Here is a 17,860-nt window from a genome sequence, read left to right as displayed (position 1 = left end):
GGCTGTGTTGGCCATGTTAGGCCGCACTGGGAGCCAGGCTGTGTTGGCCATGCTAAGCTGCACTGGGAGCCAGGCTGTGTTGGCCATGTTAGGCCGCACTGGGAGTCTGGCTGTGTTGGCCATGCTAGGCCGCACTGGGAGTCTGGCTGTGTTGGCCATGCTAGGCCGCACTGGGAGTCAGGCTGTGTTGGCCATGCTAGGCCGACCTGGGAGTCAGGCTGTGTTGGCCATGCTAGGCAGCACTGGGAGTCAGGCTGTGTTGGCCATGTTAGGCCGCACTGGGAGTCAGGCTGTGTTGGCCATGCTAGGCCGGCCTGGGAGTCAGGCTGTGTTGGCCATGCTAGGCCGCACTGGAGGTTGGGCTGTGTTGGCCATGCTAGGCCGCACTGGGAGTCTGGCTGTGTTGGCCATGCTAGGCCACACTGGGAGCCAGGCTGCGTTGGCCCGCTAGGCAGCGCTGGGAGTCAGGCTGTATTGGTCAGGCTAGGCCACGCTGGGAGTCAGGCTGTGTTGGCCATGCTGGGCCGCACTGAGAGCCAGGCTGTGTTGGCCAGGCTAGGCTGCCCTGGGAGTCAGGCTGTGTTGGCTATGCTAGGCCGGCCTGGGAGTCAGGCTGTGTTGGCCATGTTAGGCCGCACTGGGAGTCAGGCTGTATTGGCCATGCTAGGCCGCACTGGGAGTCAGGCTGTGTTGGCCACGTTAGACCACACTGGGAGTTGGGCTATGTTGGTCAGGTTAGGCCGAACTGGAAGTTAGGCTGTGTTGGCCATGCTAGGCTGCCCTGGGAGTCAGGCTGTGTTGGCTATGCTAGGCCACACTGGGAGTCAGGATGTGTTGGCCATGTTAGGCCGCACTGGGAGTCAGGCTGTGTTGGCCATGCTAGGCCGCACTGGGAGTCAGGCTGTGTTGGCCATGCTAGGCCGCACTGGAAGTCAGGCTGTGTTGGCCATGTTACGCCGCACTAGGAGTCAGGCTGTGTTGGCCTTGCTAGGCCGCACTGGGAGTCAGGCTGTGTTGGCCATGCTAGGCCACACTGGGAGCCAGGCTGTGTTGGCCATGTTAGGCCGCACTGGGAGTCAGGCTGTGTTGGCCATGCTAGGCTGCACTGGGAGTTAGGCTGTATTGGTCAGGCTAGGCCGCACTGGGAGTCAGGCTGTGTTGGACATGCTAGGCCGCACTGGGAGTCAGGCTGTGTTGGCCATGCTAGGCCGCACTGGGAGTTAGGCTGTATTGGTCAGGCTAGGCCGCACTGGGAGTCAGGCTGTGTTGGCCATGCCAGGCCGCACTGGGAGTCAGGCTGTGTTGGCCATGTTAGGCCGCACTGGGAGTCAGGCTGTGTTGGCCATGCTAGGCCGCACTGGCAGCCAGGCTGTGTTGGCCATGTTAGGCCGCACTGGGAGTCAGGCTATGTTGGCCATGCTAGGCCGCACTGGGAGTTAGGCTGTATTGGTCAGGCTAGGCCGCACTGGGAGTCAGGCTATGTTGGCCATGCTAGGCCGCACTGGGTGTTAGGCTGTATTGGTCAGGCTAGGCCGCACTGGGAGTCAGGCTGTGTTGGCAATGCTAGGCCGCACCGGGAGTTAGGCTGTGTTGGCCATGCTAGGCCATGCCGTGTGTCTGATGGCCCTCACTCACCTCGGTCTATCTCTCTCCCTCGTCCAGGAGGCGGCAGAATCGAGGGCTGAGGAGGCGCGAGGGGTGGAGGCGGAACTGAGGCGCAGGCTGGAGGCGGAGGAGACAAGATGTCAGGAGTTACGCGCTCAGTTGGAGAGACAGGCACAGGTACGTTCGCGTGGGGGTAGGAAGGGGGCGGCCAGGTGAGTGGGTGCGTGTGAGAGAGCTAACCGCGGAGTCGTGCTGTGCGTCCCCGCCACAGGAGCTGCGCGAGGTCCGGCAGAGGGCGGACGCTGATGCAGAGCGAGCGAGCTCCCTCGAGGGAGAGCGGGGTCTGGTCCAGGAACGTCTCCAAAGCCTGCAGCGAGCGGTCGCTCAGTGCGAGACCGAGAAGGCGGAGTCCGAGCGAGCTGCCCTCCGGCTCGAGAGGGACCGAATGGCCGCCCGGAGGGGCCTGGAAAAGGTAGGCTGCACTGGGAGTCAGGCTGCATTGGGAGGTGTAGGCTGCACTGGGAGTCAGGCTGCGTTGGGAGGTGTAGGCCGCACTGGGAGTCAGGCAGTGTTGGGAGGTGTAGGCAGCATTGGGAGTCAGGCAGGGTTGGGAGGTGTAGGCCGCACTGGGAGTCAGGCAGGGTTGGGAGGTGTAGGCTGCACTGTGGGTCAGGCAGGGTTGGGAGGTGTAGGCCGGACTGGGGGTCAGGCAGCATTGGGAGGTGTAGGCCGCACTGGGAGTCAGGCTGCATTGGTAAGAGTAGGCAGCACTGGGCGTCAGGCAGGGTTGGGAGGTGTAGGCCACACTGGAAGTCAGGCAGGTTTGGGAGGCATAGGCCGCACTGTGGGTCAGGCAGCGTTGGGAGGTGTAGGCCGCACTGGGAGTCAGGCAACGTTGGGGGGTGTAGGCCACAATGGGAGTCAGGCTGCATTGGTAAGTGTAGGTCGCACTAGGAGTCAGGCAGGGTTGGGAGGTGTAGGCCGCATTAGGAGTCAGGCTGCATTGGGAGGTGTAGGCCGCACTGGGAGTCAGGCAGCTTTGGGAGGTGTAGGCCGCACTAGGAGTCAGGCTACATCGGGATGAGTAGGCCGCACTGGGAGTCAGGCAGCGTTGGGAGGTGTAGGCCGCACTGGGAGTCAGGCTGCATTGGGAGGTGTAGGCCGCACTGGGAGTTAGAATGTATTGGTAAGTGTAGGCCGCACTGGGAGTCAGGCAGCATTGGGAGGTGTAGGCCGCACTGGGAGTCAGGCTATATTGGGAGGTGTAGGCCGCACTGGGAGTTAGGCTGTATTGGTAAGTGTAGGCCGCACTGGGAGTCAGGCAGCATTGGGAGGTGTAGGCTGCACTGGGAGTCAGGCTGCGTTGGGAGGTGTAGGCCGCACTGGGAGTCAGGCAGCGTTGGGAAGTGTAGGCAGCATTGGGAGTCAGGCAGGGTTGGGAGGTGTAGGCCGCACTGGAAGTCAGGCAGGGTTGGGAGGTGTAGGCCGCACTGTGGGTCAGGCAGGGTTGGGAGGTGTAGGTTACACTGGGAGTCAGGCAGGGTTGGGATTTGTAGGCCACACTGGGGTGTCAGGCTGCATTGGGAGGTGTAGGCCGGACTGGGAGTCAGGCTGTGTTGGGAGGTGTAGGCCGCACTGGGAGTCAGGCTGCGTTGGTAAGTGTAGACCGCACTGGGAGTCAGGCAGTGTTGGGAGGTGTAGGCCGCACTGGGAGTCAGGCTGCGTTGGTAAGTGTAGACCGCACTGGGAGTCAGGCAGCATTGGGAGGTGTAGGCCGCACTGGGAGTCAGGCTGTGTTGGGAGGTGTAGGCCACACTGGGAGTCAGGCTGTGTTGGGAGGTGTAGGCCACACTGGGAGTCAGGCTGTGTTGGTAAGTGTAGGCCACACTGGGAGTCAGGCTGCGTTGGTAAGTGTAGACCGCACTGGGAGTCAGGCAGTGTTGGGCGGTGTAGGCCGCACTGGGAGTCAGGCTGCATTGGTAAGAGTAGGCCTCACTGGGAGTCAGGCAGTATTGGGAGGTGTAGGCCGCACTGGGAGTCAGGCAGCGTTGGGCGGTGTAGGCCGCACTGGGAGTCAGGCTGCATTGGTAAGAGTAGGCCTCACTGGGAGTCAGGCAGCATTGGGAGGTGTAGGCCGCACTGGGAGTCAGGCTGCGTTGGGAGGTGTAGGCCGCACTGGGAGTCAGGCTGCGTTGGTAAGTGTTGACCTCACTGGGAGTCAGGCTGCTTTGGGAGGTGTAGGCTGCACTGGGAGTCAGGCTGTGTTGGGAGGTGTATGCCACACTGGGAGTCAGGCTGTGTTGGTAAGTGTAGGCCACACTGGGAGTCAGGCTGCGTTGGTAAGTGTAGACCGCACTGGGAGTCAGGCAGTGTTGGGCGGTGTAGGCCACACTGGGAGTCAGGCTGCATTGGTAAGAGTAGGCCTCACTGGGAGTCAGGCCGCACTGGGAGTCAGGCTGCGTTGGGAGGTGTAGGCCGCACTGGGAGTCAGGCTGCGTTGGTAAGTGTTGACCTCACTGGGAGTCAGGCTGGTTTGGGAGGTGTAGGCTGCACTGGGAGTCAGGCAGGGTTGGGAGGTGTAGGCCGCACTGGGAGTCAGGCTGCATTGGGAGGTGTAGGCCGCACTGGGAGTTAGGCTGTATTGGTAAGTGTAGGCCGCACTGGGAGTCAGGCTGCGTTGGGAGGTGTTGGCCGCACTGGGAGTCAGGCTGCGTTGGGAGGTGTAGGCCGCACTGGGAGTCAGGCTGTGTTGGTAAGTGTTGACCTCACTGGGAGTCAGGCTGCTTTGGGAGGTGTAGGCCACACTGGGAGTCAGGCTGCGTTGGGAGGTGTAGGCCACATTGGGTGTCAGGCTGCGTTGGGAGGTGTAGGCCGCACTGGGAGACAGGCTGCGTTGGCATGTGTAGGCCGCACTGGGAGTCAGGCTGCGTTGGGAGGTGTAGGCCGTACTGGGAGTCAGGCTGCATTGGTAAGAGTAGGCCTCACTGGGAGTCAGGCAGCACTGGGAGGTGTAGGCCGCACTGGGAGTCAGGCTGCGTTGGTAAGTGTAGACCGCACTGGGAGTCAGGCAGCATTGGGAGGTGTAGGCCGCACTGGGAGTCAGGCTGTGTTGGGAGGTGTAGGCCACACTGGGAGTCAGGCTGTGTTGGGAGGTGTAGGCCACACTGGGAGTCAGGCTGTGTTGGTAAGTGTAGGCCACACTGGGAGTCAGGCTGCGTTGGTAAGTGTAGACCGCACTGGGAGTCAGGCAGTGTTGGGCGGTGTAGGCCGCACTGGGAGTCAGGCTGCATTGGTAAGAGTAGGCCTCACTGGGAGTCAGGCAGTATTGGGAGGTGTAGGCCGCACTGGGAGTCAGGCAGCGTTGGGCGGTGTAGGCCGCACTGGGAGTCAGGCTGCATTGGTAAGAGTAGGCCTCACTGGGAGTCAGGCAGCATTGGGAGGTGTAGGCCGCACTGGGAGTCAGGCTGCGTTGGGAGGTGTAGGCCGCACTGGGAGTCAGGCTGCGTTGGTAAGTGTTGACCTCACTGGGAGTCAGGCTGCTTTGGGAGGTGTAGGCTGCACTGGGAGTCAGGCTGTGTTGGGAGGTGTATGCCACACTGGGAGTCAGGCAGCGTTGGGAAGTGTAGGCAGCATTGGGAGTCAGGCAGGGTTGGGAGGTGTAGGCCGCACTGGAAGTCAGGCAGGGTTGGGAGGTGTAGGCCGCACTGTGGGTCAGGCAGGGTTGGGAGGTGTAGGTTACACTGGGAGTCAGGCAGGGTTGGGATTTGTAGGCCACACTGGGGTGTCAGGCTGCATTGGGAGGTGTAGGCCGGACTGGGAGTCAGGCTGTGTTGGGAGGTGTAGGCCGCACTGGGAGTCAGGCTGCGTTGGTAAGTGTAGACCGCACTGGGAGTCAGGCAGTGTTGGGAGGTGTAGGCCGCACTGGGAGTCAGGCTGCGTTGGTAAGTGTAGACCGCACTGGGAGTCAGGCAGCATTGGGAGGTGTAGGCCGCACTGGGAGTCAGGCTGTGTTGGGAGGTGTAGGCCACACTGGGAGTCAGGCTGTGTTGGGAGGTGTAGGCCACACTGGGAGTCAGGCTGTGTTGGTAAGTGTAGGCCACACTGGGAGTCAGGCTGCGTTGGTAAGTGTAGACCGCACTGGGAGTCAGGCAGTGTTGGGCGGTGTAGGCCGCACTGGGAGTCAGGCTGCATTGGTAAGAGTAGGCCTCACTGGGAGTCAGGCAGTATTGGGAGGTGTAGGCCGCACTGGGAGTCAGGCAGCGTTGGGCGGTGTAGGCCGCACTGGGAGTCAGGCTGCATTGGTAAGAGTAGGCCTCACTGGGAGTCAGGCAGCATTGGGAGGTGTAGGCCGCACTGGGAGTCAGGCTGCGTTGGGAGGTGTAGGCCGCACTGGGAGTCAGGCTGCGTTGGTAAGTGTTGACCTCACTGGGAGTCAGGCTGCTTTGGGAGGTGTAGGCTGCACTGGGAGTCAGGCTGTGTTGGGAGGTGTATGCCACACTGGGAGTCAGGCTGTGTTGGTAAGTGTAGGCCACACTGGGAGTCAGGCTGCGTTGGTAAGTGTAGACCGCACTGGGAGTCAGGCAGTGTTGGGCGGTGTAGGCCACACTGGGAGTCAGGCTGCATTGGTAAGAGTAGGCCTCACTGGGAGTCAGGCCGCACTGGGAGTCAGGCTGCGTTGGGAGGTGTAGGCCGCACTGGGAGTCAGGCTGCGTTGGTAAGTGTTGACCTCACTGGGAGTCAGGCTGGTTTGGGAGGTGTAGGCTGCACTGGGAGTCAGGCAGAGTTGGGAGGTGTAGGCCGCACTGGGAGTCAGGCTGCATTGGGAGGTGTAGGCCGCACTGGGAGTTAGGCTGTATTGGTAAGTGTAGGCCGCACTGGGAGTCAGGCTGCGTTGGGAGGTGTTGGCCGCACTGGGAGTCAGGCTGCGTTGGGAGGTGTAGGCCGCACTGGGAGTCAGGCTGTGTTGGTAAGTGTTGACCTCACTGGGAGTCAGGCTGCTTTGGGAGGTGTAGGCCACACTGGGAGTCAGGCTGCGTTGGGAGGTGTAGGCCACATTGGGTGTCAGGCTGCGTTGGGAGGTGTAGGCCGCACTGGGAGTCAGGCTGCGTTGGCATGTGTAGGCCGCACTGGGAGTCAGGCTGCGTTGGGAGGTGTAGGCCGTACTGGGAGTCAGGCTGCATTGGTAAGAGTAGGCCTCACTGGGAGTCAGGCAGCATTGGGAGGTGTAGGCCGCACTGGGAGTCAGGCTGCGTTGGGAGGTGTAGGCCGCACTGGGAGTCAGGCTGCGTTGGCATGTGTAGGCCGCACTGGGAGTCAGGCTGCATCGTTCAGGCCAGGCCTCAGTCCAGATCGGGGTGCCGCAGAATTGGCGATGGGAACTCTGCCGTTGATGCTCTCTCTCTCTCTCCCCCCCTGACCCCGGCGATACCTCGGCACGTCCTTCCCCAGGCGGAGGGACAGAGAGCGAAGATGGAGACCACCCTCCGACAAGTCACGCAGGAGAGAGACCGACTGATACAGAGCGTGTCAGAGAGAGAGAGGGAGCTCCGCGAGAGCAGGAGGGAGCGAGAGGAACTGGGGGTCAGTCAGCACGGGACGGGCCGAAGGGTCTGGCCGAGGGGAGAGACAGGGGAACTGCGCGCGGGTGCTCCGAGGGGGAGAGACCGGGGAACCACGCACGGTGCTCCGAGGGGAGAGACCGGGGATCTGCGCACGGTGCTCCGAGTGACCGAGGGGAGAGACCGGGGAACTGCGCACGGTGCTCCGAGGGGAGAGACCGGGGAACTGCGCACGGTGCTCCGAGGGGAGAGACCGGGGAACTGGGCACGGTGCTCCAAGGGGAGAGACCGGGGAACTGCGCACGGTGCTCCGAGGGGAGAGACCGGGGAACTGCGCACGGTGCTCCGAGGGGAGAGACCGGGGATCTGCGCACGGTGCTCCGAGTGACCGAGGGGAGAGACCAGGGAACTGCGCACGGTGCTCCGAGTGACCGAGGGGAGAGACCGGGGAACTGCGCACGGTGCTCCGAGGGGAGAGACCGGGGAACTGCGCACGGTGCTCTGAGTGACCGAGGGGAGAGAGCGGGGAACTGCGCACGGTGCTCCGAGGGGAGAGACCGGGGAACTGCGCACGGTGCTCCGAGGGGAGAGACCGGGGAACTGCGCACGGTGCTCCGAGGGGAGAGACCGGGGAACTGCGCACGGTGCTCCGAGGGGAGAGACCGGGGAACTGCGCACGGTGCTCCGAGGGGAGAGACCGGGAAACTGCGCGCGGTGCTCTGAGTGACCGAGGGGAGAGAGCGGGGAACTGCGCACGGTGCTCCGAGGGGAGAGACCGGGGAACTGCGCACGGTGCTCCGAGGGGAGAGACCGGGGAACTGCGCACGGTGCTCCGAGTGACCGAGGGGAGAGACCGGGGAACTGCGCACGGTGCTCCGAGGGGAGAGACCGGGGAACTGCGCACGGTGCTCCGAGGGGAGAGACCGGGGAACTGGGCACAGTGCTCCGAGGGGAGAGACCGGGGAACTGCGCACGGTGCTCCGAGTGACCGAGGGGAGAGACCGGGGAACTGCGCACGGTGCTCCGAGTGACCGAGGGGAGAGACCGGGGAACTGCGCACGGTGCTCCGAGGGGAGAGACCGGGGAACTGCGCACGGTGCTCCGAGTGACCGAGGGGAGAGACCAGGGAACTGCGCACGGTGCTCCGAGGGGGAGAGACCGGGGAACCACGCACGGTGCTCCGAGGGGAGAGACCGGGGAACTGCGCGCGGTGCTCCGAGTGACCGAGGGGAGAGACCGGGGAACTGTGCACGGTGCTCCGAGGGGAGAGACCGGGGAACTGCGCGCGGTGCTCCGAGGGGAGAGACCGGGGAACTGCGCACGGTGCTCCGAGTGACCGAGGGGAGAGACCGGGGAACCGTGCACGGTGCTCCGAGGGGAGAGACCGGGGAACTGCGCACGGTGCTCCGAGGGGAGAAACCGGGGAACTGCGCACGGTGCTCCGAGTGACCGAGGGGAGAGACCGGGGAACCGCGCACGGTGCTCCGAGGGGAGAGACCGGGGAACTGCGCACGGTGCTCCGAGGGGAGAAACCGGGGAACTGCGCACGGTGCTCCGAGTGACCGAGGGGAGAGACCGGGGAACCGCGCACGGTGCTCCGAGGGGAGAGACCGGGGAACTGCGCACGGTGCTCCGAGTGACCGAGGGGAATCTCTGTCGAACAGACGCAGTTGACTGAGTTGAACAGGAAAGGCGAGGGACTGAAAGCGGACTGCTCCCGGATTTCCGAACTGAAGGGGGAGATCGATTACCTCCGAGTCTCCAACCGCCAACTGGAAACCGCCCTGGAGTCCCGAGAGAGGGCCCATCGGCAGAGGGTGAAGGGGCTGGAGGAACAGGTGAGGGGCTGAGGGAGGGACGGTGCTGAGGGAGGGTCAGGGCTGAGGGAGGGTCAAGGCTGAGGGAGGGTCGGTGCTGAGGGAGGGTCGGGTGCTGAGGGAGAGTCGGTGCTGAGGGAGGGTCGGGTGCTGAGGGAGGGTCGGTGCTGAGGGAGGGTCAGGGCTGAGGGTGGGACAGGGCTGAGGGAGGGTCGGTGCTGAGGGAGAGTCGGTGCTGAGGGAGGGTCGGGTGCTGAGGGAGGGTCAGGGCTGAGGGAGCGGGCGCTGAGGGAGATTCGGTGCTGAGGGAGGGTCAGGGCTGAGGGAGGGTCGGTGCTGAGGGAGGGTCGGTGCTGAGGGAGGGTCAGCGCTGAGGGAGGGTCAGGGCTCAGGGAGGGTCGGGTGCTGAGGGAGGGTCAGGGCTGAGGGAGGTCGGTGCTGAGTTGCACTAATATTTACTGTTTTCCCTCTCTCCCTCCCTCTCCCTCTCCCTCTCTCTCTCTCTCCCTGTGCCTCCCTCTCCCTCCCTCCCTCTCCCCCTCTCCCTCGCTCCCTCCCTCCCTCCCCAGCTCTCGGAGCTGCGTTCCCAGCTCTCCTCGGAGTTCCGTCAGAGGGCGGAGTACGTCTGTCTCTCCTCCCGCACCTCGTCCGGCCTGAGGGAGCTGCGCCGGGAGCTGGCCGACTCCCTCTGGGCAGTGACGGCCGACCCTGACCTCTCCTCCCTCCCCTCGGAGACCCAGCGCCTGGACCTCTCCCTCAGCCGCAGTCTGAGGGAGTCCCCGGGGGGTAGGCGGCACCCGCACAGTCCGATCCCGGCCCGGGAGCCCCTTCCCTGAGGAGGGAGAGAGGAGAGAGAGGGAGAGGGAGAGGGAGAGGGAGGGAGAGGGGGAGAGAGGGAGGGAGGGAGAGTGAAGGATGGGGCAGGGGCTTGATGAATTGAGGGGAGGTATACACAGTCTCTCCATCCATCTCTCTCTCTCTCTCTCTACAAGACTGTCACATTCTCTCGCTCTCTCTCCCCTCTCTCGTTCTCTCCATTCCTTTCTCTCTCCCTCTGCCGTCCCATCTCTCCCTCCATCCCTCTCTCTCCATCCCCTTCTCCCTCCATCCCCCAATCTCTTTCTGTTCATCCCTCTCTGTCTCTCTCTCCATCCCTCACTCACTCAATCTCTCGATCCCAACCTCTCTCCATCCAGCCCTCTGTCTCCATCCCTCTCTCTCTCTCTCTGCATTCCCCCTTTCTCCATCCCCCACTCTCCCTCTTTCTATCCCTCCCTCCTCTCTCTATCCCTCCTCTCTCCATCCCTCCTCTCTCTATCCCTCCTCTCTCCATCCCTCGCTCTCTGTCCTTGCTCTATCTCCGCCCCTCACTCTCTCTCCATCCCCCTCTCTCTCTCTCTCTCTGCATCCCTTCCCTCCCTCTCTCTCTCTCTCTCCCCTCGAACCTCTCACTTTGCCTGAGACAGGGCCGAAGGATGGGGGTTGGGGAGGGGGGGGGATTTTATCCCAGTTTGGACAGACAACGCCCCCCTCCCCCCTCCAAACCCTGCTCCCTCCTCCACTAACACAGTATTAACCAAACCCCGATATCTCCAGGAGGCAGTCGCTGGTGTCGTAGGGGGAGTGACAGACCAAAGAGGGGGGGTAGTAGATGAGGGGCTGAATCTTACCCTCATTCAACCCTCCCGTTAGCCCCCAGGTCACCGTCCCACTCCAGGACCGGCTGCTGGACTCAGAATCGCTATTATTTTTGTAACGTGCTCATCCGAGGAAGGAGTCACTAACTATATTTTTTATTTCCCCCCCCCCCCACCTCGCGAAATAAAACTATTTTCGAACGTAACCGAACCTCCCGCGTGATCAGGACGTCCGGTCCCCACCTCCTGCGCCCGGTTGGAACGGTCCGTGAACGCAGATCCGGGGCGTTGGCGAAGGGATCTCTTCAGGGCTCTATCCTAGACCCGGCCGCTCGCAGTCGATCGGCTTCCCTTCCGTCGTAGGCTCGGTGGGGGTGGGTGGGCAGGCAGTTTCGATTCACCCCCACGGACACATTCTCCGGCGAAGATCGAACCATCACCGCCCCCTTGATGTTCAATGGTGTTACTGTCACTGAATCCCCCTTCCCCCCCCCACTATCAACATCCTGGGGGTTACCGTCTCCAACAAGAGAGAATCTAACCATCGCCCCCTTGACGTTCAATGGCGTTACCGTCACTGAATCCCCCGTCCCCCAAATAGAGACCCCTCCCCAGCCTTGGATACCAAATTATGATACAGGGTGCAGTTCAGGTGGTGTGGTTTATTGAGCGCGTGGGTGGGGAGCGAGGGGTTAACAGCGAGCGGTGTACGCGCGAATCCCGGGTGGGGGAGGTGGGAATACAAGATGGTGGGTCGGCGGGGGAATGGAGCGTGGGGGGTGGTGGGGAGCGGGCGGGTCGCGGTCCCGGGCGCTACAGGCGGAGCTCTTCGGAATCCGGGAGCTGTTTACAGGCGGCGAGCGAGAGGAGGTGCACGCTCCGGGCTCTTCGTGGGAGGTGGAGGGGGAGACCGTCACGTTTTGGGGTTCCCACCCCCCACGCACTCCCTGAAAACTACAGGCGGCTTACAGACTCGCAGGGGTCGAGGTCCCCGAGACTACAGGCGGAGTTTTTTGAGTGCTGAGATTCAAAGTTCTGAAAATACAGGCGGAGATTTGGAGACACAACATTCAGGGTCCCAAAACTGATTTAGAGACGCAATATTCGAGGTCGCTAAACTACAGGCGGAGGTTTAGAGGCACAACATTTGAGGGTGCCAACACTACAGGCGGAAATTTAGAGACACAACGTTTGGGGTCTCAAAACTACAGGCGGAGATTTAGAGACATAACATTCGATGACCCCCAAATACAGATGGGAGATTTAGAGACATAACATTCAATGGTCACAAAACAACAGGCGGAAATTTAGAGGCACAAGATTCTAGGTCCCAAAGGTACAGGCGGAAATTTAGAGACACAACATTCGAGGACCCCAAACTACAGATGGAAATTTAGAGACACAACATTCAGGATCCCAAAACTACAGGCGGAGATTTAGAGACACAGCATTTGAGGTCCCCCCAAAATACAGGTGGAGGTTTAGAGGCACAACCTTCAAGGGTCCCAAAACTACAGGTGGAAATTTAGAGATACAACGTTTGGAGTCTCGAAAATACAAGCAGAAATTGAGAGACACAACATTCAGGGTCCCAAAACTACAGGCAGAGATTTAGGCACAAAACATTTAAGGGTCCCAAAACTACAGGCGGAAATTTAGAGACATAACGTTTGGGGTCTCAAAACTTCAGGCAGAAATATAAAGACACAACATTCGGGGTCCCAAAACTACAAGCGGAGATTTAGAGACACAGCATTCGAGGTCACAAAAATACAGGCAGAGGTTTAGAAACACAACATTCGAAGTCCCCAAAACTACAGACGGAGATTTAGAGACACAATATTCAGGTTCCCCAAAACTACAGGCAGAGATTTCGGCACAAAACATTTGAGGGTGCCAACACTACAGGCGGAAATTTAGAGACACAATATTCAGGTTCCCCAAAACTACAGGCAGAGATTTAGAGACGCAATATTCGAGGTCGCGAAACTACAGGCAGAGGTTTAGAGGCACAACCTTCGAGTGTCCCAAAACTACAGGCGGAAATTTAGAGACACAACATTTGGGGTCTCGAAAATACAAGCAGAAATTTAGAGACACAACATTCAGGGTCCCAAAACTACAGACGGAGATTTAGAGACACAACTATTAAGTGTCCCAAAACTACAGGCAGAGATTTAGGCACAAAACATTTGAGTGTGCCAAAACTACAAGCGGAAATTTAGAGACACAAGATTCAAGGTCCCAAAGGTACAGGCGGAAATTTAGAGACACAACTGTCGAGGGTCCCAAAACTAAAGGCAGAGATTCAGAGACACAACATTCGAGGGTCCCGAAACTACAGGCGGAAATTTACAGACACAACATTCGGGGACCCCAAACTACAGGTGGAGATTTAGAGACACAACATTCGAGGGTCCCAAAACTACAAGCGGTGATTTAGAGACACAACATTCAGGATCCCAAAACTACAGGCGGAGATTTAGAGAAATAACATTCGGGGTCACAAAACAACAGGCAGAAATTTAGAGACACAAGATTAAAGGTCCCAAAGGTACAGGCAGAAATTTAGAGACACAACATTCAAGGTCCCAAAACTACAGGCGGAGATTTAGAGACACAGCATTTGAGGTCCCAAAACTACAGGTGGAGATTTAGAGACACAGCATTCTAGGTCCCACAACTACAGGCGGAGGTTTAGAGACACAACATTCGAGGTCCCCCAAAACTACAGACGGAGATTTAGAGACACAATATTCAGGTTGTCCAAAACTACAGGTGGAGATTTAGGGACACAATATTCGAGGGTCCCAAAACTACAGGCAGAGTTTTAGAGACGCAATATTCGAGGTCGCGAAACTACAGGCAGAGGTTTAGAGGCACAACCTTCGAGGGTCCCAAAACTACAGGCGGAGATTAAGACACACAACGTTTGGAGTCTCGAAAATACAAGCAGAAATTTAGAGACACAACATTCAGGGTCCCAAAACTAAAGGCAGAGATTTAGAGACACAGCATTCGAGGTCACAAAAATACAGGCGGAGATTTAAAGACACAACATTCAAGGGCACAAAACTACAGGCGGAGATTTAGAGACACAGCATTCGAGGTCACAAAATACAGGTGGAGATTTAGAGACACAATATTCAGGTTCCCCAAAACTACAGGCGGAGATTTAGGCACAAAACATTTGAGGGTGCCGACACTACAGGTGGAAATTTAGAGACACAACATTTGGAGTCTCAAAACTACAGGTGGAAATTTAGAGACACAACATTCGATGACTCCTAAATACAGACGGGAGATATGGAGACACAGCATTCGAGATCACAAAACTACAGGCAGAGATTTAGAGGCACAAGATTCAAGGTCCCAAAAGTACAGGTGGAGATTTAGAGACACAACATTCGAGGACCCCAAACTACAGACGGAGATTTAGAGACACATTAAGGTTCCCCAAAACTACAGGTGGAGATTTAGAGACACAACATTCAGGGTCCCAAAACTAAAGGCAGAGATTTAGAGACACAACATTCGAGGGTCCAAAAACTACAGATGGAGATTGAGAGACACAGCATTTGAGGGTCCAAAAACTACAGGTGGAGATTTGGAGACATAACATTCAAGGTCCCAAAAACTACAGATGGAAATTTAAAGACACAAGATTCAAGGTCCCAAAAGTACAGGCGCAGATTTAGAGACACAACATTTGTGGGTCCCAAAACTACAGGCAGAGATTTAGAGACACAACATTCGAGGGTCCAAAAACTACAGATGGAGATTGAGAGACACAGCATTTGAGGGTCCAAAAACTACAGGTGGAGATTTGGAGACATAACATTCAAGGTCCCAAAAACTACAGATGGAAATTTAAAGACACAAGATTCAAGGTCCCAAAAGTACAGGCGCAGATTTAGAGACACAACATTTGTGGGTCCCAAAACTACAGGCAGAGATTTAGAGACACAACATTTGGGGTCCCAAAACTACAGGCAGAGATTTAGAGACACAACATTCGAAGACCCCTAACTACAGGTGGAAATTTAGAGACACAACATTCGAGGACCCCAAACTACAGGCAGATATTTAGAGACACAACATTCAAGGTCCGAAAACTACAGGCGGAGATTTAGAGACACAACATTTAAGGTCCCAAAACTACAGGCGGAGATTGAGAGACACAACATTCAAGGTTCCAAAAACTACAGGCGGAGATTGAGAGACACAACATTCGAGTGTCCCAAAACTACAGGTGGAAATTTAAAGACACAAGATTCAAGGTCCCAAAACTACAGGCGCAGATTTAGAGACACAACATTTGTGGGTCCCAAAACTACAGGCAGAGATTTACAGACACAATATTCGAGGGTCCCAAAACTACAGGCTGAGATTTAGAGACACAACATTTGGGGTCCCAAAACTACAGGCAGAGATTTAGAGAGACAACATTTGAGGGTCCTAAAACTACAGGCGGAGGTTTAGAGACACAACATTTGAAGACCCAAAACTACAGGCAGAGATTTAGAGACACAACATTCGAGGTCCCAAACCTACAGGCGGAGATTTAGAGACACAACATTTGGGGTCCCAAAACTACAGGCAGAGATTGAGAGACACGGCATTCAAAGGTCCAAAACTACAGGCGGAGATTGAGAGACAAAGCATTCAAGGGTCCCAAAACTACAGGCGGAGATTTAGAGACACAACATTTGGGGTCCCAAAACTACAGGCAGAGATTGAGAGACACGGCATTCAAAGGTCCAAAACTACAGGCGGAGATTGAGAGACAAAGCATTCAAGGGTCCCAAAACTACAGGCGGAGGTTTAGAGACACAACATTTGAAGACCCAAAACTACAGGCGGAGATTTAGCGACGCAACATTCAAGGTTCCAAAACTACAGGCAGTGATTTAGAGACACAACATTCGATGACCCCCAAATACAGACGAAGATTTAAAGACACAACATTTGAGGGGCCCAAAATTACAGGCAGAGATTTGGAGATACAGCATTCGAGGTCCCTAAAACTACAGGCAGAAATTTAGAGGCACAACAGTCAAGGTCCCAAAACTACAGGTGGAGATTTAGAGACACAACATTCGAGGTCCCAAAACTACAGGCGGAGATTTAGAGACACAACTATTAAGGGTCCCAAAATTACAGGCAGAGATTTGGAGACACAGCATTCGAGGTCCCTAAAACTACAGGCAGAAATTTAGAGGCACAACAGTCAAGGTCCCAAAACTACAGGTGGAGATTTAGAGACACAACATTCGAGGTCCCAAAACTACAGGCGGAGATTTAGAGACACAACTATTAAGGGTCCCAAAATTACAGGCAGAGATTTGGAGACACAGCATTCGAGGTCCCTAAAACTACAGGCAGAAATTTAGAGGCACAACAGTCAAGGTCCCAAAACTACAGGTGGAAATTTAGAGACACAACATTCGGGGTCCCAGAACTACAGGCGGAGATTTAGACACAACATTCGAGGGTCCCAAAACTACAGGCAGAGATTGAGAGACACGGCATTCAAAGGTCCAAAACTACAGGCGGAGATTTAGAGACACAACTATTAAGGGTCCCAAAACTAAAGGCAGAGATTTAGAGACACAACATTCGATGACCCCCAAATACAGACGGGAGATTTAGAGACATAACATTCGAGGGTCCCAAAACTACAGGCAGAGATTTAGAGACACAACATTTCAGGCCACCCAAAACTACAGGCAGAAATTTAGAGACACAATATTCAGGTTCCCCAAAACTACAGGCAGAGATTTAGAGACACAATATTCAGGTTCCCCAAAACTACAGGCAGAGATTTAGAGACGCAATATTCGAGGTCCCAAAACTACAGGCGGAGATTTAGAGACACAACATTCAGGTTCCCCAAAACTACAGGCAGAGATTTAGAGACACAATATTCAGGTTCCCCAAAACTACAGGCTGAGATTTAGAGACACAATATTCGGGGTCCCAAAACTACAGGCGGAGATTTAGAGACACAACATTCGAGGGTCCCAAAACTACAGGCAGAAATTTAGAGGCACAACAGTCAAGGTCCCAAAACTACAGGTGGAGATTTAGAGACACAACATTCGAGGTCCCAAAACTACAGGCGGAGATTTAGAGACACAACATTCGAGGTCCCAAAACTACAGGCGGAGATTGAGAGACAAAGCATTCAAGGGTCCCAAAACTACAGGCAGAGATTTAGAGACACAACATTCAGGATCCCAAAACTACAGGCGGAGATTTAGAGACACAGCATTTGAGGTCCCCCCAAAATACAGGTGGAGGTTTAGAGGCACAACCTTCAAGGGTCCCAAAACTACAGGTGGAAATTTAGAGATACAACGTTTGGAGTCTCGAAAATACAAGCAGAAATTGAGAGACACAACATTCAGGGTCCCAAAACTACAGGCAGAGATTTAGGCACAAAACATTTAAGGGTCCCAAAACTACAGGCGGAAATTTAGAGACATAACGTTTGGGGTCTCAAAACTTCAGGCAGAAATATAAAGACACAACATTCGGGGTCCCAAAACTACAAGCGGAGATTTAGAGACACAGCATTCGAGGTCACAAAAATACAGGCAGAGGTTTAGAAACACAACATTCGAAGTCCCCAAAACTACAGACGGAGATTTAGAGACACAATATTCAGGTTCCCCAAAACTACAGGCAGAGATTTCGGCACAAAACATTTGAGGGTGCCAACACTACAGGCGGAAATTTAGAGACACAATATTCAGGTTCCCCAAAACTACAGGCAGAGATTTAGAGACGCAATATTCGAGGTCGCGAAACTACAGGCAGAGGTTTAGAGGCACAACCTTCGAGTGTCCCAAAACTACAGGCGGAAATTTAGAGACACAACATTTGGGGTCTCGAAAATACAAGCAGAAATTTAGAGACACAACATTCAGGGTCCCAAAACTACAGACGGAGATTTAGAGACACAACTATTAAGTGTCCCAAAACTACAGGCAGAGATTTAGGCACAAAACATTTGAGTGTGCCAAAACTACAAGCGGAAATTTAGAGACACAAGATTCAAGGTCCCAAAGGTACAGGCGGAAATTTAGAGACACAACTGTCGAGGGTCCCAAAACTAAAGGCAGAGATTCAGAGACACAACATTCGAGGGTCCCGAAACTACAGGCGGAAATTTACAGACACAACATTCGGGGACCCCAAACTACAGGTGGAGATTTAGAGACACAACATTCGAGGGTCC

At 56.3% G+C, this 17,860-nt stretch overlaps 1 protein-coding gene across 1 annotated transcript in view; it reads left to right on the top strand.

The window, feature by feature from the left end:
- The window catches only part of LOC132813960 (rootletin-like), a 60,306-nt gene extending 49,498 nt beyond the window's left edge, over positions 1 to 10,808 (top strand). The window contains exons 21-25 of the mRNA XM_060823319.1: positions 1,663 to 1,782; positions 1,877 to 2,077; positions 7,054 to 7,185; positions 8,828 to 9,001; positions 9,550 to 10,808. Coding sequence (XP_060679302.1) covers positions 1,663 to 1,782; positions 1,877 to 2,077; positions 7,054 to 7,185; positions 8,828 to 9,001; positions 9,550 to 9,816 — 894 coding nt within the window. The 3' untranslated portion in view covers positions 9,817 to 10,808. The remainder of the gene's footprint in view (positions 1 to 1,662; positions 1,783 to 1,876; positions 2,078 to 7,053; positions 7,186 to 8,827; positions 9,002 to 9,549) is intronic.
- The last annotated feature ends 7,052 nt before the right edge of the window (positions 10,809 to 17,860 follow it).

This window comes from Hemiscyllium ocellatum, unplaced genomic scaffold (genome assembly GCF_020745735.1).
Source record: "Hemiscyllium ocellatum isolate sHemOce1 unplaced genomic scaffold, sHemOce1.pat.X.cur. scaffold_578_pat_ctg1, whole genome shotgun sequence".
NCBI lineage: Eukaryota > Metazoa > Chordata > Chondrichthyes > Orectolobiformes > Hemiscylliidae > Hemiscyllium > Hemiscyllium ocellatum.
This window is presented reverse-complemented; position numbering and strand designations above follow the sequence as displayed.